This window comes from Caretta caretta, chromosome 2 (assembly GCF_965140235.1).
Source record: "Caretta caretta isolate rCarCar2 chromosome 2, rCarCar1.hap1, whole genome shotgun sequence".
Taxonomy (NCBI): domain Eukaryota; kingdom Metazoa; phylum Chordata; order Testudines; family Cheloniidae; genus Caretta; species Caretta caretta.
In genome coordinates, this window is record NC_134207.1 from 33916600 (window position 1) to 33944072 (window position 27473).

At 39.3% G+C, this 27473-nt stretch overlaps 1 protein-coding gene across 3 annotated transcripts in view; it reads left to right on the forward strand.

Annotated features, from left to right (window-relative positions):
- Window positions 1–27473, forward strand: part of ANGPT1 (angiopoietin 1) — a 217010-nt gene that overhangs the window by 146357 nt on the left and 43180 nt on the right. For all 3 annotated transcript variants that reach the window (XM_048841485.2, XM_048841482.2, XM_048841483.2), the window contains 3 exons: window positions 2252–2379; window positions 7218–7319; window positions 20291–20457. In XM_048841485.2, the coding sequence (XP_048697442.1) occupies window positions 2252–2379; window positions 7218–7319; window positions 20291–20457 (397 nt within the window). The remainder of the gene's footprint in view (window positions 1–2251; window positions 2380–7217; window positions 7320–20290; window positions 20458–27473) is intronic.

Here is a 27473-nt window from a genome sequence, read left to right on the forward strand (position 1 = left end):
GTTGAAATATTGTCACGTTTAGCATGGAAGCAGTAGTGATTCTCACTCAGCAAGGAAAGCTAACTTCTCTCATTTGAAAAACTCAGGGTAGGCAAGATGGACCTGATCTGAGGTCAATGGGAATCTCTCCTTTGACTTCAGTGGCCTTTGGCTCAGATCCCAAGTAATTACTCAAGTTGGAATTTGGCCATTGAAGCTAATACTCCTCTACTTACAAAAAATACCACTGAATCTTTAATGAACACAAATTGCCAGGGCCCAGTTTTATGTCTCATCTGAAAAATGGCACCTGCAAGAGTGCATTGTTACTTAATACCATGCTGAGGGCCTAATTCAGCACTGATTCAAAGGGAAGTGTGTCACCTACTGAGTCACGAACACCACTTTTCTTTTCCTAATAGGGCTAAGCCTCCAAGAAGTTTCTTTTCCAACTAGAGTTCACATATGTATGTGAGCCAGGAGTTACTTTTATGGACGCTATGGAAGAAGAGAGAAAAGAGATGACGCATAAATTCACTCAAAAGAAAAATAAATCCACCTTTTTGTTGTAAAATTCAAATTTTAAAAGAAAAAAACACAGCAAATTACATCTGTTTTATTCAAGACAAAATGCAAATGCTGTGCTATGAGAGTAGTTTTGTGAACTGCAATATACATTCTCTATGTGGGGAGGAAGGATGGTCTTATGGTTAAAGCAACTGATTGGGCGTTAGAAATCTTGGGTTCTATTTCTGCCTCTCCCCAGGACTTCCTGTGTGATGTTGGGCAAATCACTTAACCACTCTAGCCTTCTGTTTCTTCATCTGCAAAATGGGCATAGCTACAGCCTATTTCACAGGAATTTGTGATGCTAGAATTATTGCCCATAAGGTTCAGGAAGATGCTCAAATGGAAGGTGGCATATAGAGGTGTGAAGTGTTTGTGTCATATATTTAACATACAGCCTTGAACCCACAAGTCCTTGTGTGGTGTGCAACAGCCGTGCAAGGTTGCTACTCTCTAGTGGAAGTGGAGGCACACCACTGTGCCCTAGGTACACAGTGCCATCTTCTTCATTGGGAGGGAGTAAGTCGCTATCCCCTTTTGCACCCACTCTTTACTTTCCTGTGCCCAAAGTGAAAAAGAGGTGGATTGCAGACAGACAATGGGCATGTCTATAGAGAGCTTCAATTCAATTTGCATATGTATTTATGTAGTCCTCATCACTGTGGAGCTTAATACTGCAAGGTGCTGAGAACTCTGGCCTGGATCCTGCAAAGCACATAAGCACATGCTTAATTTTAAGCATATGAGTAGTCTCATAGATTTCAATGGGACTACTCAAGTGCTTAAAGCATGTGTTCCTGGATTGGGTCCATAGTGCAGGATCAAGCCCTTGTTGTTTGGAGAGCTACAGGTTCCCCTCTTAGGTCTTACTCGTTCTGTTAGGGAGGAGTTACTTCATGGCCAATTTAGCAATGCGCTCATTACTGCAGGATTGGGATTGCCAGCACACCCTGTTCTCCTCATCTCTTAATCTCACACTCATGCACAATACTTCATACCCTGTGATGTGCAGAATCAAGTGCTATGCTGTAGCTGGAATATTAATTCTTTTGCTTTATTTTCACAAAGTGAAATAAACCCAGAAATTAAAACCCACCATTAAAACTATATATTAAGGTAGCATCCATTTTTTACAAGTTGCTTTTAATAACAATTTGTAGGTGGAAAATTTTGGGTTTTTACACTATTGTTTGCAGTGATTTATGCTATTTAAAAAGCAATATGGTCTGTGGAAAGGGAGGAGATTGGAGAATCAAGGGGTCATAGGTTCTATTCCTGGCTTTGCCAATGATGATTGGCTCCATGGCCTTGAGAAAGTCTCTTTGCCTCAGATCCCAAAAGGTATTTACGCACTTAACTCCCATTTAAATCAATGGGTGTTCTGCCTAAAAACATTTGAGGATTTGGGCCTTTGCCTCTTCACCTCAGTACTCCTATCGTTAAAATGGGGATAATAATAATTCGTTACCTTCCTCAAAGGGACATGTTAATTATTAAGTATTTGCGGTTTGTAAAATGCGGTGGACATGTAAGGACTAATATTTAGGTGTTATGTCTAATACTGAGGTGTTATGTAGGTATAACAGGCATAATACTTAAGTGCCTAGAATGATGTGGAAAAGCTAACAAGAAATAAAGCCGCTTTGGTATAGTAATTCCTAGGGTTGCTATTGTAACCTGCATTATCGTATTTTCTGTTTTGCAGTTTTACTAAAGAATGCAAAAAGAGAGGAGGACAAGCCATTCAGAGACTGTGCAGATGTGTACCAAGCTGGCTTTAACAAAAGCGGGGTCTACACTATTTATATTAATAATGTATCAGAGCCTAAAAAGGTAACAAATATATGTATTTGTGTTTGTTTTTGCTTGTTGATGTAGATGTTGCTCTTGGCGTGAGGGAGCATTCTGCATGGTTATGGAATCTTTACATTGGCAAAGTGCTGTATTAATATAAATCACTTGGTCCATCTTCACCCTTAGAAAAATACTGGAAGGTGAAGTAAATAGAGTATCTTGCCTGGAGTGAGTCCCAACCCATCCTTTTTCTCCACTGACTGAGGATCCTCCCTAAATCTGAGCATACACCCCCAAAACATGATCTGTCTTCTACCCCTCAGCAAATGCCTGATCTCTACAGTTGAGTCAGACACCTGGCCTGCAGTTCTGTGAGAAATACATGTCTCTGAAGATTAAGGAGAGAATCAGGGATACCCAAGAGATCATATTTTATTAATTAATGATCCACTGTCAAAAAACAATCATCTGTTTGTAATTAATCACTGATAAATAGTTCCCATTTCATTCCAGAAATATTGTTCAGGATGAGAAATGGGGAAAAGGATAAACCAACACTAGAAGAATACTGTTAAAGCAAATATTGATATAGTGATATATGAAAAGTGAATACAGAAGATAATTGAGATGTCTATAATGAAATATGGAAAATCTTCTTAGATGTTATCAAGCAGGATTAGAGAGACCTGAACAGAGGTGTTGAAACTGTTAAACTGGAATTGTAAAGGACTTGAAAATAACTGGCAAATTGACAATGAGTTGCACTTGCATTAGTTTTGTTCAAGTTCACAAGCTGTCCATGGAAGCTTTGTTACAAACTTTTAAATTGTATCTGAATATCCACAAGGTTTACTAGGTTACTGATCTTGGTGTGTTTAGTTTGAGACTAGCACTGGGATAGGTAAAATAGGGAAAATCACATTGTGGAAGTCATGTTTTATTTCTCTGGTATCCCTGATTGGAAGAGCTATCCAATGCAATCAGGAGAGTCAGCCCAGAAACTATTCCATTTGGTTTTTCAGAGAGGCTGCATTTTAGTTTTCTTTCTGTTTCAGCAAGAAAAGTATGTATATATATATATACATATATATTCTGCTGGCTCCTGTGTCTGTCAACCTCTGGTAGCAAGGGCCTGATACAATATCCACTGAAGACAGTGGGGAAATTCCTATTGTCTTAAGGGACGTGGGATCAGGCACTAAGTGGGCTAATACATTTTATAATTTTCTAGTCGTTTTCTTTGCTTAGTTTCATCCCAACATTACTGTCAATTTCTCTTCCTCTTTGCCCTTTACAACCTTCAGATATTTACAGATGATTATCAGTCCTGCTCAAACCCCCATTCCCACCCTTTTGATAGTCATCATTTTGCAAGTTGTATTTATTTATTTTAATTTTTCCTCTTAAATGTGTAGATATATTTAAGGTGTTGAAATAATTAGAAGTGCAACAGTATTCTAAGTCTTTATTCTGAGTTGTGCATAATATTATACATTTAAACTGCTTACTTTTAAATTATTGAGGCTACTTAGTTATTCTTTATACCATACTATTTTAGTTCCTGATCCGATGGCCACTGAAGTCACTGATTTTAGTGGGCACTGTATTGGAGCCGTGAAGTGTTTTAGTTGATAGATGGTTCTCATCTATCTCATGGACCAGTAACTGGTTAATATATAGGAAACAAAGGGTAGAAATAAATTATAAGTTTTCAGAATGGAGAGAGGTAAATAGTGGTGTCCCACTGGGGTCAGTACTAGGACCAGTCCTATTCAACGTATTCATAAATGATGTGGGAAAAGGCATAAACAAAAATGTGGCAAAAATTGCAGATGATATAAAACTACTCAAGATAGTTAAGTCCCAAGCAGACTGCAAAGAGTTACAAAAGGATCTTACAAAACTGGGTGACTGGGCTACAAAAATGGCAGATGAAATTCAATGTTGATAAATGCAAAGTAGTGCACACTAGAAAACATAATCCCAACTATACATATAAAATGATGGGGTCTAAATTAGCTGTTATCACTCAAGAAAAAGATCTTGGAGTCATTGCGGAAAACATCTCTGAAAACATCCACTCAGTGTGCAGCAGCAGTCCAAAAAAGCTAACAATTTTAGGAATCATTAAGAAAGGGATAGATAATAAGACAGAAAATATCATACTGCCTCAATATAAATCTATGGTACACCCACATCTTGAATACTGTGTGCAGCTGTGGTCACCCATCTCAAAAAAGATATATGGGAATTGAAAAAAGTACAGAAATGGGCAATGAAATGATTAAGGGTATGGAACAGATTAATAAGATTAATAAAACTGGGATTTTTCAGCCTGGAAAGAGATGACTAAGGAAGGATATTATAGAGATCCATAAAATCAACTGGTGTGGAGAAAGTAAATAAGGAAGTGTTATTTGCTCCTTAACATAACACAAGAGCGAGGAGTTACCAAATGAAATTAATAGGCAAGGGGTTGAAAACAAACAAAAGGAAGTACTTCTTCCCACAACACACAGTCAACCTGTGGAACTCTTTGCCAGAGAATGTTGCGAAGGCCAGGACTATAACAGGGTTAAAAAAAGAACTAGATAAAATCATGGAGGATAGGTCCATCAATGACTATTAGATGAGATGAGCGGGGATGGTCTCCTAGCCTGTTTGCCAGAAGCTGGGAATGGACGACAGAGGATGGATCACTTGATGATTACCTGTCCTGTTCATTCCCTCTGAAACACCTGGCACTGGCCACTGTCGGAAGACAAGACACTGGGCTAGATGAACCATTGGTCTGACCCAGTATGGCCATTCTTATGTTCTTATTCTTCATAAACACATTTAAGGACAGGAGTATATTATCATCTTTTTTTAAAAAAATCTGTTTGTCTCCAAAAGGCTGTTTTAATGCTAAAAATTTGTTTAATCCATAAATCTAAAATGAGTCTAATTAAACGGATGTGTGTTATGAATTAGTAGTTTTTTCATCCATGCGTCTAAGCAGAGGCAAATACTTAGTGCATTTGGAGTCCTCTTCATCTGAATCCGCAGAAAAATAATAAAGTCCACCACCCACCACTCATCATAAGAAGTCCAGCACCCACAGATGCATAAAAATAGTTATTAAAATTATCACCTCTTTTTTGTTCAGGATTAAACCTCAAAACATGTTAAAAGGTGTTTAATGGCTGAATGTCTTGACCTTATCTGGGACAGGAGCCAGTTCAAAGCTTTTTTTGGCTAGAATTATGCGAAGCTAATATTGATAATCAACTTGATACTCCTTTTAGTATGGCAGGTGTTCACATCCACCCCCATGGAAAGTGCCAGACCACACAATGCTGGCTAATGCATAATTAGGTGCTGTAATTTGCTACACCTCTCAAAGAACATGAAAACTTGTTTTATAAGGCTTTTTATTACAGGAAAATTTTATATTATGTTCCTTTTCCATATTAAAATATTAACACTCAAGACATGAGAAGGGCTTAATTCATTAGAAAAATGAACACTGGATTCCTGGGTTCTAGACTTGAATTTTAAATAAGGTACATCCATCAGTTAGAAATGTTCACTGAAAATCAGACTAAGACTAAGAAAACTAAATCCTGTAGATAAATGGCTTGACTTGCAGTGTCTTTGCTGAAGGAGGACTAGAGCCAAAATGTTTGTCTAACGAATCATGTTTCTTTAATTGTTATTCTGAATCTGGTTTACGTGTCTGCAGTGGTCAACATTCTCCTTTCCTCCTACATGTGCAAGGGGACCTAGCAATTCAAACAATGAAGCAATCACAGAGCATCAACATGAACAATAAATCTTAGAGTGAAAAGCATGGAACTGATTTGTCTGAGGATGAACTATTGTTCTTTTGTTGACTGATGTATAAGAATTTTTATTTAAAGGAAGTGGATAATGACCATCAATTGATAGAGCAAAGAAAAACATTAAATTACTAGCCAACATTGTCCATGATGATGGATGTGATCACAAAATACTAGGCTGATTGATCAGAATTCTTCAACTCTCGGTATAAATGCACACCTTATTTCAAAGTCAAATGTAGCTTTATTAAAAAGCACAGAAATGAAAGCCTGGAACAATCACAGTGCCAATAGGGAAAATGTATCTGCTAATGAAAATAATGAGGAAATTGCTTCAAGTAATAGTGTTAAAATGATGGAACAGAAAAGAAGAAATAATAATAAATGACAGTTTTAACCTTTCCTTGCAGTATCCCAAGAAAAATGATAGGCTGCACAATAGGATGCATTCTTTGTGAAAGTTGTGTCATTTATAAGCACTACTGTATACACATAAAACATAAAATATCTGTTGTGATTATTATGTGCATTGTCTTGTTATATTTAAGGACCACATTGCTATCTATATGTAAATACGGAACTTAATGAGAGCTTTATTGTGAAATCATGGTAGGAGCTGGTCTGCAATTTCAGTACTGGTCATACACTCTCCAGGGATAGTCCCACATGGCCCCATCCATAATTTCTCCACTTTATCTATACCTTTTATATGTTGCTTGTCTTCTTAGATTGCAAACTCTTTGGGGCAATGATTATGTCACTATCTGTGTTGGGATACTGCCCGGTATATTGTGGGTACAACCCGGATTTAAATAAGAAATACAAGCCCCTATAAATAATGTATAATCTTTTCTACATTTTGGCTTCACTGTATCTCATTTTCCGGCAAGAATTTATGATAATTTCTTCCTATCCTGTGTAACATTGTGCTACAAGCACTAGGTAATACTTGATCAACTGAAAAAGTACTAATGTTGGAAGACTATTAAGGAAAGTTGTCTTTTTCTGAGTGGACATAATTTTGAAACTAGTATCGTTATTTTCATTATTACCTAGGTCTTTTGTAATATGGAGATCACAGGAGGAGGATGGACAGTTATACAACACCGAGAAGATGGGAGTCTGGATTTTCAAAAAAACTGGAAAGAATACAAAATGGTAAGGGTGAAGAATTTACAGTAAAGTTAGAAAAGTAATCCCTTGAACCATTAGATTTTAAGCTCTCCGTGCACTAACACTCAATTAAAATTACAGTATAACCCTGGCAGCATTAAGTAATCAGGTATATTGACTCAGTAAATGTAACCTCAGGACAGGATACAGAGAGAAAATTTCTAGACACACTAAATGACTTCTTCTTGGAGCAGCTTGTCCTGGAACCCTCAAGGGGAGAGGCAATCTTCATTTAGTCCTAAGTGGAGCACAGGATCTGGTCCAAGAGGTGAGCTGAACTGCCTGATAATAGCAACCACATTGTAATTAAATTTAACATCCGTGAGAGAGGGAAATGACAAAGAAACCTACCAAAGTAGTATTTTAACTTCAAAAAGGGGAACTATACTAAAATGAGGAAGGTCATTAAAAGGAACAGTCACAAGGCTGAAATTCCTGAAAACTGCATGGAGACTATTTAGAAACACCTTAATAGAGGCTCAAACTAAATGTTTACCCGAAATTAAAAAAAAAACAAAACAGTAAGAGGATCATTAAAAAATGCTACCATGGCTAAACAGCAGAGTAAAAGAGGCAGTTAAAGGCAAAAAGTCACCCTTTAAAAATCGGAAGTCAAATCCTAGTGAAGAAAATAGAAAGGAGCATAAACTCCAGCAAACCAAGTATAAAAGTATAAGAAGGCAGGCCAAGAAAGAAAAGAGCAACACAAGACACAAAAACTCAGAGCAAAAAATTAAGTGGGGCCACTGGATGATCAAAGTATTGACAGAGCACTTAAGGGAAACAAGACCATTGTGAACATAAGAACAGCCATACTGGGTCAGACCAAAGGTCCATCTAGCCCAGTATTCTGTCTTTTGACAGTGGCCAATCCCAGGAGCCCCAGAGGAAAAGAACAGCACAGATAGGTATCAACCGATCCATCCCGTCACCCATTTCCAGCTTCTCGCAAACAGAGCCTAGAGACACCATCCTGGCTAATAGCCATTGATAGATCTATCCTCCATGAAGTTATTTAGCTCTTTTTTGAACCCTGTTATAGTCTTGGCCTTCACAACATCCTCTGGCAAGGAGTTCCACAGGTTGACTGTGCATTCTGTGAAAAAAATACTTCCTTTTTGTTTTTTTTTAAACCGGCTACCTATTAATTTAATTTGGTGACCCCTAATTTTGTGTTATGAGAAGGAGCAAATAACACTTCCTTATTTACTTTCACCACACCAGTCATGATTTTATAGACCACAATCATATTCCCCCTGCCCCCTGAGTCATCTTTTTTCCAATCTGAAAAGTCCCGGTCTCATTAATCTCTCCTCATATGGCAGCTGTTCCATACCCCTAATCATTTTTGTTGCCCTTTTCTGAATCTTTTCCAATTCCAATATATCTTTTTTGAGATGGGATGACCACATCTGCACACAATATTCAAGATGTGGGCATACCAGGGATTTATATAGAGGCAATATGATATTCTCTGTCTCATTATCTATCCCTTTCTTAATTATTCCTAATATTTTATTACCTTTTTTGACTGCTGCTGCACATTGAGTGGATGTTTTCAGAGAAGTAGCCACGATGACTCCAAGATCTCTTTCTTGAGTGGTAACAACTAATTTAGACTCCATCATTTTATATGTATAGTTGGGATTATGTTTTCCAGTGTGCATTACTTTGCATTTATCAACATTGAATTTCATCTGCCATTTTGTTGCCTAGGCATCCGGTTTTGTGAGATTCTTTTGTAGCTCTTTGCAGTCTGCTTGGGACTTAACTATCTTGAGTAGTTTTGTATCATCTGCAAATTTTGCCACCTTTTTGTTTACCCCTTTTCCCAGATCTTTTATGAATACGTTGAATAGAACTGGTCCCAGTACAGACCCCAGTGGGACACCACTATTTACCTCTCTCCATTCTGAAAACTGCCCATTTATTCCTACCATTTGTTTCCTATCTTTTAACCAGTCCATTAGAGGACCTTCCCTCTTATCCCATGACAGCTTACTTTGCTTAAGAGTCTTTGATGAGGGACCTTGTGAAGAATCTAAATGCATTCTTTGCATTAGTCTTCACTGCTAAGAATGCAGGGGAGATCGCCAAACCCAAGCCATTCTTTTTAGGTGACAAATTGAAGGATCTGTCCCATATTGAGGTGTCAATACAGGAGGTTTTGGAACAAATTGATAAATTAAGCAGTAATATGACAGTAGGACCAGATGGTATTCACACAAGAGTTCTGAAGGAACTCATGTATGAAACTGCAGAACTACTAACTGTGGTATCAAGTATCAGAGGGGTAGCCATGTTAGTCTGGATCTGTAAAAGCGGCAAAGAGTCCTGTGGCACCATATAGACTAACAGACGTATTGGAGCGTAAGCTTTTGTGGGTGAAGACCCACTTCGGACATGCATTCAACGAAGAGGGTATTCACCCATGAAAGCTTATGCTTCAATACGTCTGTTAGTCTATAAGGTGCCACAGGATTCTTTTCCGCTCTAACTGTGGTATGTAACCTATTGCTTAAATCAGCCTCTGTACCAGATGACTGGAGGATAGCCAATGTAATGCCAATTTTTGAGAAAGGCTCCAGAGGCAATCCTGGCAATTACACTTTGGTAAACCTAACTTTAGTAACAACAAATTGGGTGAAACTGTAATAAAGAACAGAATTATCAGACACATAGATGAACACAATTTGTTGGGGAAGAGTCAACACAGCTTTTGTAAAGGAAAATCATGCCTCACCAATATATTAGAATTCTTTGAGGGCGTCCACAAGCATATGGACAAGGGTGTCCTAGTCAGTATAGTGTATTGGACTTGGAGAAAGCCTTTGAGAATGTCCCCACCAAAAGCTCATAAGAAAAGTAAGCAGCTGTGGAATAAGAGGGAAGGTCCTTTCATGGATCAGTAACTAGCTAAAAGATAGGATACAAACAGTATGGATAATTCATCAGTTGTTTGCCAGAAGTGGGGAACGGGTGAAAGAGGATGGATCACTTGGTGATTACTTGTTCTGTTTATTCCCTCTGAGACACCTGGCACTGGCCACTGTCAGAAGACAGGATACTGAGCTAGACGGACCTTTGATCTGACCCAGTATGGCTGTTCTTATGTTCAGTTTTCACAATGCAGAGAGGTAAAAATGTGTACTGTTGTTTTTCGTGTGGGTCTGGCACCCAGTCAGGGTACCGGTACTGGAGATATGCCACGCTCTCTGGGTTTCAAATTCTGCTACTTCTGTTGTAAGGCAATGCCTGATTGTGACTCTCATTGCCACTGCCCTAAGTGCTTGGAGGAGGCTCACACGAGCATGCTGTTCTAGTCAGCCCATCTCAAAAAAGATATATTGGAATTGGAAAAGGTTCAGAAAAGGGCAAGAAAAATAATTAGGGGTATGAAACGGCTTCCATATGAGGAGAGATTTAAAAGACTAGAACTGTTCAGCTTAGAAAAGAGACAACTGAGGGGGAATATGATAGAGGTCATAACATTACAAATGGTGTGGAAAAACTGAATAGGGAAGTGTTGTTTACCCCTTCACATAACATAAGAACTAAGAATGAAATTAATAGGTTGCAGGTTTAAAACAAACAAAAGGAAGTACTTCTTCACACAATGCACTGTCAACCTGTGGAACTTGTTGTCATGGGATGTTGTGAAGGCCAAAAAATTGGGTTAAAAAAAGACTTAGATAAGTTCACGGAGGACAGGTCTATCAATGGCTATTAGCCACAATGGTCAGGGACACAACCCCATGCCCTGGGTGCCCCAAAACCTTCAATTACTAGTAGTTGATACTGGACAACAGGGGATGGACTGTTCAAAATTGCCCGGTTGTGTTCATTCCTTCTGAAGCATCTGGAATTGGCCACTGTCAGAAGCTGGGCTAGATGGACCATTGGTCTGACCCAGTATGGCTGTTTTAATAGGAATTTGCTGGCCTGCCATCTACAAAAAGCTTCTTTCCACCTCCTTCCAGGTTCAAAGATCACATCCTCAGCCTTCTCCCAAAGCCCTGTCAAACAAATGTGTTTTGTAGCATGCCTGGAAAGTCACTCATTTCTGCCTATTTCATACCCGGGGGGCAGAGCAATTTCCAGAGTTCTTGAGCCCTCATGGAGAAGACACCCCAGCAGCCCCCTCTTTTTTATAATGAGGATGATCTAGCTTGATGCCAGTATTGACTACAAATGTGCCAGTTTGGCCAGGAGAGAGGCAGCCCCTCAGGTAGGCTAGTCAGAGGCTAGTCATAGCCAACACCTTAAATTCCATCTGGAAACCAGTGGACAGCCAGTGTAGATCTTGGAGCACTGATGTCTTAGGCTATACGGAAGTCCAGGAAGCTTTGTCTACACCAGGAGTAACTGTTATTATGGAGTCACAGGCTGATGCTGTTGATGTCAATGGGAGTTGCACTCAGCACTTTGCAGGATCAGACCCTTAATTCTGATAGGAGTCTGAAGTTAGAGAGCCTAATATACTTTGTGTATGGGACACAGACACACACACACCTACAGGACAGCTGGAGAATGAACTTTACAGCCATCCGTTAACCTTACCATTTTATGAAAATCAGAGATTTTTCCATTTGATTTGGTTTGAGTTACTATATTTTCTCTCTTTCCCCAAAAAATGAGCTAGAGGAAGTAGCATGTACATCCAAAAGATGCAAATTGTTGACAAAATTTTATGCATGTGTGCCCAAATATAATCCCCAGATCTGGGTATATCGACTGGTGCCACAGTCACAAGGAGGGTACATCTGCCCTGCACAACAGCCCTCCCTGCTCTTGTGTCCCTTATAAAGATACACTGCAGTATTCTCAAGCAATACTCAAAAACTCTGCATTTTACAATTGTGATATTGCACTTCTCCTATAATATGGCCAGCATTGGCATTATTATAGCTGAGAGGGACAACTTGCAGCCTGGGATAGGACAACACAGCCATCCTCCTGCCGAATTTTGGCTGGCTGTGATGGTCCAGCAGGAAGGACAGTCTGAGGCTGCCATTGCCAATTCTATTTAGCTAACAAAGAAAAGTTGCAATTGACACTTCCTACCAGCAGGGGCCCAGTCTGATATAGCTGTGGCTCCTACCTACATCTGGCTTGGGTCCTTCCCAGACTGAACCCCAGCCCTATAGGCTCTGAAAGTCTGCAGAGCAGTAGGGGCTTGTCCAGGACACGTGGGAACCACCAGGCACAGGGAGGCCACTGTGAAGGGAATTTGAGAAGAGGGGAAAGAAGATGGAAGGATTTGGAGAAGGGGGAAGTGACTGGGGAAGTGCCACTTGAGGAGACACTGAAGCTAAATCTACATTGCACAGTTAACCTGGCATCCAGGTCTCAGCACCCAGATTAGCCAAGCCAGGGGCGAGCATTCCCACGGCAAAGCCATACCCACTTTGCTGTGTCCTCACCGTTTCTGCTCTCATCTGCATATGTCTGGAGGCTTAGCCCATTGGTCTATGTGCTGAGACGGCTGGAACTGTTTTCCTAATAAATTATGGGAGAACTTGTCTGTCCTTTGTGGAGGATTTGTGGGAAGGGCATTGAAAGGCTAGCAGCACTTGAGTGATTTAGCCTGCATCCTGCCTGCAAAGTAAGGGGTTTGAGGGTGAGATTGGAGTCTGAGGGAAGGGGAGGTTCTTGCAGAGATGAGACTGGGATGTGGGGGCAGAACAGTCTTGGTTCTGTACTTGAAGCAAATGAGGCAGGGTTTTTGCAAACTATGTTAAAATCAATAAGATGATGGTAGTGAGCTAAGGATAAATGAGGGGAAAACAGTATGCTGCAACTTTATAAGTAGTATATTAATATGTGTGCTCAAATTTCTCATGCTGGAGGCATTATAAATCGCTTTTGTGTTGGAAAATTTATTTATGTTCAGCAAGTGGGGTATAAGACGTAGAAGTGATCCACTTCTTTCAAGTATTTACTAAAAAACTTGGGTTTTAGGATATGAGTTTTAGTTCCTGGAATGTGGATCAGATATTCTCTGAGCATAGCCTTTTATGGAAATCAACCCCTCCTTGATAAAGAATTGTGTGACATACCACTTTACTAAATAAACATTTGTCTTTTTAACTGAAATGATTACTCAGATACTTGTCGCATTCAGTGGGTGTTATAGAAAGAGAAAGCATGTTCGCGTGTTCTCATTTCTCATCCTCAGGAGAGAATCTAGTAGGATTTGTAGTGCCCAGTGATAGTAGGTATGGTATGAAAGTAAATGGATGAGAGTTATGGTGGATATGTATTAATATGATGCTTTGTATGGTGATTGTTAACTTAGTTATCACCAGAATTTGAACCTGGGACCGCTGGAATTAAAGTATAACTTTTTATAGCTTGAGCTAAAGGACAGATTCAAAGCCTATTTGACTTCACTAGGCTTTGGATCAGGCCCAAAGCCCCCTAGCTGGCAGATATCACAGATTCATATCTTTTGAATCAAGTACCAAGGGAGATTTCTGCCACACTGGAAGCAAAATACATTTGTTTCCTTAATTTATAGTATATTTTTGCTACTGAATGGAAAGTTAAATATATTCTTTTGTTTGAATTCAGTCATGCTTTAATTATGCTTTAAAATCCTATCTAGCACTGTCCTCCCTGCACAAATTTTACTGGATAACATCTGTTTCAGGAATTGTGTTGATATGTGGCTATATATTCATGTGTCTACTTTGCCTACAATATTTCAATATGACACTATTAATGTATGTTAACAACACCCATGTGGTGGTCTTTTCAAATCAGAAAGAACAGGAAAAGTTCATTTATACAAAAAAACGGTTAGCTGTTGAATAAAGCAAACTATTATGTATTCCTTACATGTTATGCATCTAATACATTTTGTTTAATGACATAATGATTCATACCTCACCTTACTGTAGCTCCCGCTCTTCACTGGAGCACTGCAGATATTGATTGGATTACTTTTTGGTTGGTTTAAAAAAAAAGTTAAACAACAGATCATAATGTTATTTTACAACTAAACTATTTTCTGACAACAAAGTAACAAGCCCAGTTTGCCTTTTTTTCACACTCCACGCACACTGACAGAGAGCCCATACAGAGCTCTCCCTTCTACAGAAATCCAGTAGTATCTGGGAAAGGGTATGAACAGAGTAGTCTTCTGTAGGAAGTGAGCTCTGTGTCTATTCCAGTTAAGCAGTATGGAAGGTAGCATTTAATGCAGGCCTGGGGAAGTGTCAGTAGATGTCACATAGGGATCTTGGAGGGTCAGCGGCTAATATTCCAACTAGGCAAAAGTAGCAGTTGTTGAAGATCTGTACTTCAAATCTGGATTTCTGTCCTTATGACCCCTGCATAAATTCTGTTTTCCCAGGCTTTGTATGGGAAGTGGGGACTTTAAGTTTTGATTAATCCACTTAAAATAAAAAGTTGTTGCTACCTAGCAAATGCTGCACACGTGACCAAGAGTGTGGGCCCCCAGGGTTCAAACCCCCGGGCTTAACTCGTGGTATTCAGTTCTGCACTGCGAGATGAAACTTTCCACAGTATGCATCCGATGAAGTGAGCTGTAGCTCACGAAAGCTTATGCTCAAATAAATTGGTTAGTCTCTAAGGTGCCACAAGTTCTCCTTTTCTTTTTGCGAGATGAAACTGACTTTCCAGTCTCATTTTAGTCATTCTAGAAGGTAAATTACAATGTTTAACTCTGAACACCCAAAAAAATATATCACAGTATTACTTTAACAAACTGTTTTATCAAAATATCTTATCTTTGGTGCTGTGAAGGACATTAAAGATACAACTACAGACCAGAACTTAATTTTCAATCAGAAGAACGTTGTGCATAACCCAATGTGTTGGAAATGGAGAAGTCTACTGACCTTATCCTAAAATAATTTTCACAAACATTCAAAGTCCATTCTGTATTCTCAGCTAAGGCACCGGAGCTGATTATTCTTTATGGCTTCTGGGAAGACATCCCCGCTGTAAAACACTGAATTATTAGATGTTTTCTTCAGTGAGTTGTCTGACAGGAGATGAACCCACAGGATATACTGACTGTGTCTGGTTTCAATTTTTGTTTTGTCTATAAAAAGTCAAAGCTTCCTATGAGCATTATCAGACAAAATAAATAAAGTAAGAGAGATAATTGTTTAATGAACTTGGAGTAACATGATTCAAGTAGAATACGCCTACAGATTTTGCCAAAGCTAATAAAACTCTTTTGCACCATACTTATTATTTTTGAATAAACGTCAACTTTGTGAATTCTGAAGGTCACTTTTAAAAGTTGTCTTGAATTCAGTTTCTTTGTACTCCTGACTGCTTTTGTTATTTTGACTCTGGTAATCACAGTGCACTCAGAGGTGAAGCAAGGCAGACCTTGGGTGGTATTTGTTAACTGGTGTAAATATTATAAAATATTATAATATCGCCTCTGATTCCTAGTAAAATTGCTTTATGGATCAATGCTGCAGTGAATTATTATGATTATTATTATGATTATTACTATTATTGCTTTTTACAAAGCAGTTGTGCAGTATATCAGAATCTATAGTATTTGCTTTGATATAGGACAGTAGTCACAAACATTTTTTTAATCAAATGTATACAATGGTGTGCAAATAATTACAGGGAGTATTACATCATGTCATTTCTATGCTATAGAGACAAACATAAACTCACTGGCACTTACTCATGAGCCCTTTTCTTTCACTGAACTGGGAGTAACTTTTCCTAAAATACAATCTTTTCTCACATGTAAAGCTTCCATACGTGACATTTCAGCACCAGAAATACAGATTCACTGATGCTGAAATAACAAACAACGGTGTGGGACAGGTGGGCACTGCCAAATTTCTAACCTATATCTGTGACTTAAAGATCTCTATGTTAATTTATATGGATAAGTAATGTTTATACTTCAATCAATTAGATGGCTCATCGGCACTTAAAATGGTAAAGAGCAATTCAAGTACTATTGTTACTCTATATTTCACAGCAACTTGCAGTGTTGCCAACTCACATGATTTTTGGTGTGTTTCCACATTCCCTGGAGTTATTTTATTAGGTGAGTCTCAGTTTTCATCTAAAAAAATAAGTAATAATTTCTCATGATTGCAGAGAATAACTAGAAAATGTGACCTGAGTGCACTCTGAAAACTCAGAACTTAGTAGGCAAATAAAAAGAATCTGACATTTACTATTTAGTTAAAGTCTTGTGATTTTTAGGCCAATCCCACGGTTTTGGGGGCCTGACTTGTGGTTTTTAAATGCTTGGACTTGGCAATACCACATTTTTGCTCCACGCACCAAAGCTCTAGGTTTTCAAATGCGCCATGCAAGATTTCTAAACCTACATCTTTAGCCATATGCATGTCATGCTTCCGAAGGGAATCTTTGACTTCTATTTGTGTCCCTAGCTGTGTAATGCTTTGCTGTACAAAAGAAATGCAAAACAGCAGACAGTTTAATTCCCAAGAAAACCCCATCCATCACACCCAGTATTTATTATGATGGTTTAATTAGTTAGGATTTATGGATTATTTAAATTACTGAGAGAAATGTCTTGTATGAAGTGAACATATCCTATTCAGCATGGCTTCAAGAAGACCTTCTCTAATAGATCAAAAATATTAGGCAGGTCAGGCTCAGTAACACAACTGATCATTTAAATGATCCTGAGATTTCTAATCTAACTTTCGGTAATACGTTACTATATGTCTTTCTAATAGGATTCAGCTTCTGAAAACTAATACGACCACCTCTTTCTTCTCTTTTTTCTTCTTTTGCCCTTCCATTAGCTTCTATTGCAACTTAATTTCCTCCAGTCAGGAGAGCAAACCACTGAGCAATAGATTTTCATTCCAATCTGATGTCTAACGTGAGAGGAGAGAAGGACGTGTAAATCCTTTCCTACTGTGAATGTGAAGAATTACAGTAGAACCTCAGCGTTCGAACACCTTGGGAATGGAGGTTGTTCTTAACTCTGAAATGTTCGTAACTCTGAACAAAATGTTATGGCTGTTCTTTCAAAAGTACATTGACTTAATACAGCTTTGAAGCTTTACTACACAGAACAGAAGGAAAATGCTTCATTTAACCATCTTAATTTAAATGAGACAAACATAGAAACAGTTTCCTTAGCTTGTCAAACCTTTTTTTAAACTTCCCCTTTATTCTTTTAGTAGTTTAGGTTTTACACAGTACTGTACTATATTTGTGTGTGTGTGTGTGTGTGTCTCCGCTGCTGCAAGATTGAGTACTTCCAGTTCCAAATGAGGTGTATGGTTGACCGGTCAGTTCGTAACTCTGGTGTTCATAACTCTGAGGTTCTACTGTATTATTATTAAGAAACAACTTTATGGTGCCTTGAGTTTACACAGATCCAGAATATAAAAAAGGGATATGTTCCATGTCCTGAAAAGGCTACAACCTAAATAAGATAAGACAAGATACACAAACATAAGTTACAAAATAGAGCAACTGTTCAGAACAGATCATGCCTTATGGTTATTAATTATGAGCAAAAGGGAGAAGGGATTTCCTGAAGAGGTCTGTTCCAAAGAGAGCTCAGAAGGAGGATAAAATGTGTGCTCAGTGAACAATAGCAAGGATAACAAAGAAACAAAAATACAAATGTTTTGGATAAACCCTAATGTTGCAAGGCATAAATCAATCACTAACTAGTGGGGTTAGAAAGAAACATTGATTGTGGGAAGGCTGCTCCATAACTGTGCCCTGCAGAGTTTACTGCACTTCCCTCTGAAGCAGGTGGTGCTGGCCACTGTTGAGACAAGACACTAAGAAGAAGAACCACTAGTCTGATTCTGTATGGCAACTCCTGAGTTCCTAGATCTGGGATATTGTCCCAGGTGTAGGAGCTAGAAAGGAAAAAGCCAAGACTGTGAGAAGGAGGGTAGGAAAGAGAAATAAGGAGAGAGGATTAAGAGCAACATAAAGGAGAACATGACAGAGATAGGTGGGGATGCAATTATGCAAATAAGGGGAAGAAGCTTGTATTTTATTTGGTAAAATATACGTGCCAATAGTGTGGTTGAAGCAGTAGTTAAGGACAGGCACTAAGGACAGGCTTGATTATTGGGAGGAGAGAGGCCAGAAGGTTGGGCAGTAGTAAGTAGAAGATTACAGTAATCAAGGCAAGCAATGAGGAATGTGGGAAAGAGACAGATTTTGGAATTATTAAAGGGGAGGACTTTCTGAGAGATGATATATATGGGGTGGTAGAGGAGAGAGAGAGAGAGAGAATGGTCTCCTTTAAGATCACCATGTCATTCCACTTATTCCATCTGTAAGACTGACTGTAGACTACTTGACTTTGTTTCTTAAAGATTAAGCACTTCATCCCCATGATTCACTTGATCTCCACTGAGGCAAGAGTTCAGAATCCCAAGGTTCAACCTGAGCAAATTTCTTCCTGATACTCCTGAGCCAGTCTCAATTAGCCTATAATACCAGTTGGCTCAGTCTTCTGCTCAAATAGCAAGTGGGTACTGGTAGATTTTAAAAGAAAGTGAGTGTTGCTGAAAGTGTTTTATAACATGCTGTAATTATTGATAGGTGATCCAGTTTGGGAATAATCGGAAATCCCTCCCTGCACTCCCAGAACATTGACATATCTTTTAGACCCCATCTCAATCCTTTTAAGCTTAGAATCACAGTATATCAGGGTTGGAAGGGACCTCAGGAGATCATCTAGTCCAACCCCCTGCTCAAAGCGGGATCAATCCCCAGTTTTTTTTGCCCCAGATCTCTCAATGGCTCCCTCAAGGACTGAACTCACAACCCTGGGTTTAGCAGGCCAATGCTCAAATGACTGAGCAATCCCTCCCCCCAATAGCTGCTGAACTATTCAGATAGATTTCTTTTTCTTTTTCTTTTTCTATTTTTATTTTTTATTTATGGGATGGTGTCAAATATCAAAGAACAGAGTAACATGTGGCACAGAAATACTACACATAATACTTAAACCACAATTCATTGGGGGAAATTAGCTATACTCTTCATTTTATTCTCCCTTTTACTATATTTTGTACAGTTATTCAGTTTAGTTAGAAAGAAATAAGATAATCTGAATATATGGAAGGTGAATAGCACACACAACCACCTCTTATTTATTAGTCATTTCTTCATATTTATAAAATAAATTTATAGCCCCACATGTTGTGGTCTGAGCATCGACCTTTAGGTTGAAACACAAAGTAATACAAAAGGACTGTTGAGGAATATAGTCACCTGAACCCACATCTTAACCCCACCTCAGTAGTATGAGAAAAGATGGCCTGTGATTTAGGTTCAGAAGTTAACAAATCTGGACTCTGGTAGGCCAAGGGTGATATGGGTGAGTACCAAAACCAAGGACCAGCTCAGAGAACATCCTGCCCAGCACCTGTCCTTCATTTATATGGGAAGGCTCCAGCTCGAGCTCCTCTGTTGTTCTTAGTTGAAGCAATATGTTATGGCAAAAGAGACAATCTAGATCTCAAACCATTGAAGGCTTTTAGATTCAAAGCAACTGCATGAATTCCAACCTCAAGTTAATTGGTAGCCAGTGCCAAATTTAGGTGCATGTAGTCCCACGGCACCACTTAATGGGCTGCAAAATATCTGCCGTCTTCAGTGTCTGAATGATCCCAAGGTGGAGGCCGATGCAGAGCATATAATAGTTGTCTAATATTTCAGTAGTAGACAAAGGAAATAACATACTACTTTGTCCTTCAAAGTGATTTTGCACCTGAAAACATCAACTAATTTTAAACCACATAATGTCCTTGCAAGGTATGTATTAATAGATCCATTATACAGATGGGCAAACTGAGGCATAGGAAGGTTAATTAACTTGCCCTTAGAGTATATAAGAAAAATGTAATGATAATTTTATAACAGTACAAATATTACACCAACATTAAGAAAAATAATTAAATTCAGTTATTTTACCAACTTTTTTCTAGGGTTTTGGTAGCCCATCTGGTGAACATTGGCTGGGAAATGAGTTTATCTTTGCAATAACCAGTCAGCGGCAGTATTCTCTAAGAATTGAGTTAATGGACTGGGAAGGAAATCGGGCATATTCACAATATGACAGATTTCATATAGGAAATGAAAAGCAGAATTACAGGTAAGCACGTATTGATGTTCTGTTGCCATTGGGTATTAGATCTTGTTCACTGTTTGCAAGTGAAATAAGTGAAAGGATAATAATGTAGTATTAAGTTGCATCCAACTTTTAAATTAAGAGTACAAATATAAACCAAAAATGCAATTTTCCAGAGATAGAAGTTGAGAGAGAAAGTATTACGTGTGACAACAAACTGTATGGCACAAGGGTCAGGACACTCTGAAATTTGTTAGCATTTGGTGAGCAATGGCCCTTATCTGGTAGCCTACTACCCCATCCTGAAAATCTTGCTAAGGAGAACAACCAGCCAGCACCCCTTGAGGACTCTGGGGAGAGGGTCTACTGTTGGTAGGTGTTAGGCCCTTGCCTCTACCCCAGGAGTCTGCAAAGATAAAGTTAGGGGTTTCTGGACTCTGGAGGTTCCTGGGAGGGGAAGGCATTGAGGTTTTGTTACTTGAACTTCTAAATAAATTGGCAACCATTCATTGCCCACACTGTGAACAGACCTTTCAGGTTCCAGTTTGTGTGGCCCTTAGTCTGTAAGGCTCATTCTCCAACTCGTATTAACAGTGTGGACTTTTCCACCGTCTGTCTAAGCAGGACTATAGCTCCCAGGACCCTGTCCATTCTTGTAATTTATTTCTAAGACTTCAAGCTTCAATTTTGCTTCAGTATTCCTGAAAGGGAGAAACCAAACTGAGATGAGATCCTGATTTCACCATCCAACAGACCCATTTAAAACTTACCACATTTTTTAGCATATCCAAAATCAGCTGTGCCTGCACAACTTAATCTAGACTGTGCTGGTCCCAATGATTTCATATCCATCCCTCACATCTTTTCTAAGCCTAAAATGTCTGCAGACCAAGCCAAGATCTTTATTTCTCTGGGAATGTTGGTACTTAAGTGTTATGGTATCTTAACCCTCAGCAACCAATGGAAGAGTTAGTATACTGTTTCTTAGCAAATTCAATGAGATACTGGGCACCTTAGGAGTTCCTGTGCTCAGCAACAGGTGATTTGTCATGCTCTGTCACACAGTTTCCTTCCTCTGTAATATAAGCTCCTCTCCTAAATCCTGGTATTTGAAGAACCCCATTCCTACCATGGTCTCCATATGGGTTGGCTACACTGCCCCAAAGTTCGGACTATGGGCATGTGAATATCAGTGCACGCCAATGTGGTCTGCTGTCCCCCATGTGCACACAAAATGAAAGGTTCCTAGTTTGCTTTAACAAAGTCCTCTTCACACTCAACTCCATTAATGCAAACTAGGAACCTTTTAATTTGTTCCCACAGTGCCCACATGAGGGAGTTACAGAGCAGTGCTTTGGTGTGCCCCCAACTAAGAAGTTACCTACTACAGGACAGGCCTAACAAAGAAAATAACAGAACGCCACTAGCCGTCACCTTCAGTCCCCAACTAAAACCCCTCCAACGCATTATTAAGGATCTACAACCTATCCTAAAGGATGACCCAACACTCTCACAAATCTTGGGAGACAGGCCAGTCCTTGCCTACAGACAGCCCCCCAACCTGAAGCAAATACTCACCAACAACCACATACCACACAACAGAACCACTAACCCAGGAACTTATCCTTGCAACAAAGCCCGTTGCCAACTGTGCCCACATATCTATTCAGGGGACACCATCACAGGGCCTAATAACATCAGCCACACTATCAGAGGCTCGTTCACCTGCACATCCACCAATGTGATATATGCCATCATGTGCCAGCAATGCCCCTCTGCCATTTACATTGGTCAAACTGGACAGTCTCTACGTAAAAGAATAAATGGAACGGCTGTTACTCTGAAACTTGGTGTCCACTGCTAGTCATGCCCCGTAGTCTGAACTGCAGGGTAGTATAGACAGAGCCATAGACAGTTTACACTATCCTCACATGTATTTTTTTTAATTGTATGCATCCAGGAACCACGGTCTATCTTAACAGTTTGAGGATTTTACTGCTTGATTAGGCAAAAAAGGATACAGGTCCTTCAAAGAACTGATAAAGTTCTACCGCAGAAAATAACATTGAAGACTATATATTTTACTAAAATCTCTCAAACTTTCAACCCAAGGTGCAGCTGCAAGTGAGGAGGGTAGACAGAAGCTAGATTATATTGCAAAGGATTTCAATGCAGATGAAATAATAGTTCTATAAACCAATGGCTAGGCCTTGATAAGAATATTGAACATATTAATGTAGTAATACTACAAGTTATTATACCTTGAAAAAGCTATGAGTTTATTATACATAGTTGCAACTCCTCCAGTTTTCTATCAGGACTTCCAATAGCACTGAGAAGGGGAGATCAGTAAAAAAGAAAGAACACACTAAAATTCAGAATCGCTTATAGAGAATAGTAACATATATGACTTATGTGGTTTAAAACAATTTAGTAATAAAAAGACTACTTTCTTTGGGCAGAGAGTAAAGCCAAGAAGAAGGGAAATGAGTTTGAAATATATCCTGAATAATAAAAGGCAAAACATCCAGCAAGTGAAAGATCTGAGAGAAATGATGCATAATGTTCTTAAATTGTTGTCCAAAGGGTGCACATTTGGGTACCTAAAGTTAGACTCCTCAATCCATATTCAGTTGCCTAAATGAAAGTAGCCTAAGCTTCAGAAGTGCTGGGACACCACAATTCTCTTTGAACTTCCAGTGATGGAGAAGTTGCATCTACTTTGCACTTTCTCCTGATAGAATTCTGCATCTAAGTGGTACATGAAGCCTTATCTGCCCCTTTGAATATGTTAGTTGACATATTATATCAAGGACCGGACATTTCATTTACAATTCTCCTATGTAAAATTAGTCCCTGTGTGGAGAAAAGGATGCTACTGAAATCTCAAAGGACAGCTACAGGGAAATAAAACTGTTATTCACGATCTAGATAATTTGCTCTATTATTTTATCAGAAAGAGTGGTTAGTGGATCTCATTAAGGTATAATAAATAAAAATAATGTATAGTGTCTAATGGAATATGAATGACAGAGGCTTCAAGACTGGGTGAACTACTGTCAAACAGAAGAACTAGAAGGTATGAATTTAGGAGGAGGGATGGGCACCAAAAGAATTCAAGTGAAATTTCTTTAATTGAGATAACAGATCAAATACATTTAAAAAGAGCAGCAATGGGAGCAACCAATAAAAAACAGTTTTAAGAAGAGTTGGACAAGTAATTAAAAGGGAAAGTACTTGTGGTACAACTATTGCCTCAAAAGGAAGGGTCATCCCAGACATTCCTTTTTATCCTGAAAATGTCTGTACTATTCAGCTCCGAGTACTTTGCACCTTTCAGTGAATTCTGCCACTTGTGAAATGAAACACCCTCCCCCATTCCTTTAATTATTATTGTTTATGGTTTCAGAGGAACAGCCGTGTTAGTCTGTATTCGCAAAAAGAAAAGGAGTACTTGTGGCACCTTAGAGACTAACCAATTTATTTGAGCATGAGCTTTCGTGAGCTACAGCTCACTTCATCAGATGTATACCGTGGAAACTGCAGCAGACTTTATATACACACAGAGAATATGAAACAATACCTCCTCCCACCCCACTGTCCTGCTGGTAATAGCTTATCTAAAGTGATCAACAGGTGGGCCATTTCCAAAACCTGGATTTGTGCTGGAAATGGCCCACCTGTTGATCACTTTAGATAAGCTATTACCAGCAGGACAGTGGGGTGGGAGGAGGTATTGTTTCATATTCTCTGTGTGTATATAAAGTCTGCTGCAGTTTCCACGGTATACATCTGATGAAGTGAGCTGTAGCTCACGAAAGCTCATGCTCAAATAAATTGGTTAGTCTCTAAGGTGCCACAAGTACTCCTTTTCTTATTGTTTATGGTAACACTCATGATGTGCTAAGCACTTCCCAGACATTCGAGAAGAGGCAGTCTCCCACTCTGAGGAACTCTTCCTGTCAGGATGTAGACAGACAAGTAAAGAGAGGATCAATAAATAGGGATTGGTAATTTTTGTACAAGTTGTCTGAATTCATTGTAGGGGAGCATAGCAGAAGTGAGTCTTTAAGAGAGGTTTATATAGGGGCTGGGCAAAGAGCTCAATCTATTTAGCTTAACAAAGGGAAGGTTAAGTATCTACCTGGGAGCAAATATTTAAAAATGGGCTCTTCAGTCTAGCAGAGAAGGGTATAACATGATCCAATGGCTGGAAGTTGAAGCTAGACAAATTCAGACTGGAAAGAAGGCATACATATTTAACAGGGGGAGTAATAAACCATTGGAACAATTTACCAAGGGCCAAGGTGGATTCTCCATCACTGATAATTTTTCAATCTTGACTGGATATTTCTCTAAAAGATCTGCTCTAGGAATTATTGTGGGTTAGTTCTATAGCCTGTGTTATACAGGAGATCAGACTAGATGATCACAATGGTCCCTTCTGGCCTTGGATTCTATGAATTATGTGACATGCTCACAAATGGGGGAAAAGGTGGGGATGAATCCTTGCCAGGTGAGGATAAGCAGGAAAGGGCAGAGTTACACAGGCTGAGATCCTCAAAGATTTGAAATTTGAAAGCAAAGCGAGTCAGGTGCCTAATGCCTAATACCTTTGAGGATCTGGGCTATAGAGCTTTGAAAGTACTGTCAAGAAGCGTAGATTTGATGAGATGGCATCTGGGGAGCCAGCAGAGGGATTCGAAGGGAGGAGTAACATGATCAAATCAACAGGCAAGAAAGATGGCTGTGTGGCTGCATTTTATATAAACTGAAGGGGTGCAATGTGTGTTTCTGGGAGCTTAGAGGCAGACTGCAAATGTTCATTTAAATTTCATTTACATCTGTGTTGGGTGAGATTTTGCAGAGAGCTACTGACAGACCAACAGCTCTTGATAACTCTGTATTCACTTATCTTGTGTGATGACAGAACCACACAGAGAATGTTATAAAGAGCCAGACTCTGTCTGTGACAAGGTAAAACAGCAGCCTGGAAAGGGTTGAAAGATCCCTGCCTATCACATGGCTGAGTGAGGTATATAAAGAGGAGGAAGGTAGGTACAGGATGTGGCAGAGAAAGTGTGTCCTCATTACCCCTGGGTGGCTGAGGCAGCAAAAAGCCTTTGGGGATTGGGACCTGCACATTTCAGTTGAGTTGTTTTATTTATTTAGAATTGTTTAAATCCTTTGTTGCAAACAGTAAAGTGTGCCCTGAGGAAAGGGGCTTTAAAGGAGTGGGCATGGCATTTGCTTCCCTTCCCAGCTGATGAAACGGCCCACCAGCATAAAAGGCTAGATCCACAAAGGGACTTAGGCATCTAACTTCCACTTTAGGCACCTAAGTACAACATTTGGTGACACTGATATTCTGAAAACCCCTACTCAGCAGCCACCTAAACCTGGAGGTGCCTAAATGACCAGCAGAAATTCAGGCATCTAGGAAAAGTCACCTAGGCACCTGAGTTGCTGACAGTAGGTATGCACAAAACTGCCTAAGTCCTGCAAACTGCTTTCAACCTTAGCTCTGGTTTAACAAACTTTTTAATTTGACTCTGGAAATACACACACACACACACACACACACACACACACACAGAGTATGTGTATATATACACTCATTCTGTAGATGTGGAGAGAAAGAGAGATTGGAGATTTTTTTTAATATATGAAGTTTGATATGCAGTTGATGGACTGCAGAGTAGAATAGGAAAACCTTCCAAAATGATTCTAGGTCTCCAGGGTTAAAGTAACATGGAAAATTTTAGGAAAGTACCCCTGCTTTCATTTAAAAAAAAAAGGAGCTCTTTTGGAAACCTGAACCGGGTTACACCAACATGACAACAATTGTTAAATTTGATCCATGAAAAATCCTGTTGCTGCACATGAAAAACAAAAGGGCCATGTTTCAAAAGTGCAGCAGTGATATTAAAAATAGAGTGTGGGCTGCATCTTTTCACTCAAAAGGTAAAGAACTAGGCAGCCAGGGCTGAATTCTGCAGTTCTTACTCAAGCTAAACTCTCATTGAAATCAGTGACTTGAGTAAGGGCTGCAGGACTGCGTCCTAGTTTACCCAACATCCCAATTTAGGAGTAGTTTGTGCATGGCCATCATGCAGAAGCATGAGGAGACAGGAAGGTGCACAAGTCCTACTAGTCCCTATTTGTGGCCTGTTTAAGAGCCAATACATTGAAGTCCCTATGCTCAGGGGAACACAGGGATAGTTCTATCCCCACTCTCAGGGAGCATGCAGCGCTCCAAAAGAGGAAAGAAAGCATGGAGAGGAAATAGGGCCATATCCTTCCACATTGGTTCATGAAGTTTCAAACCAGCTCATCCATTTTTCCTCGCATGTATCTGAATACTTAACAAAAGTCAACTAGTGGGAAGCTGACAGCGATTGAAATGATTGAAATGAAGCCAGTGATATGCAAATCTCAGTGGCTATTCATATTTGACAAATTTGCTTGAGTGCCTACTCCATACAAATATATGTCTACAACCATTTTATAAAACAAAACAATGTGTTGGTCTCTTTGAGAGGTTATTATAGGAACTCAACTTGCAAAGCTTCCAAAAACATAGAAACACTCTTATTTTCTTTGCCAGCATCACAGTCTCTGATGGTTATAAAAGCAGCCCCGAATCCAAGCCAAGTGAAAGCTTCGTTATTGAATCCTAAATAGCTGGCCACCCATTGCAGAATGGTTTTGTCCCTTAATCTGAGAAACCTGCCTTTAGTGAGTTAAATGATGCCTATATAAAGTTGAAAAGCACAGTTCTCAGCCTCTCTCACACAATTCCTTTCCTTCACAGTTGTTAGACATTTGTCACGTTTTCTCTCAAAACATCAAACAAGGAGCAGTCTACCTTTCCATAACTTCAGTAACTATTAATCTGCAGTCATTCTGCCAAGCAAATTAGCTGTTTTGTTTGTGAGCCATTAGGAATTCCTGATGATGACCACGTTACTCTCTCTGCTTATTCAGCACTGTAAATGTAAGCAAACATAGGCCAGCTACATTCTAACTTGCTTACTTTC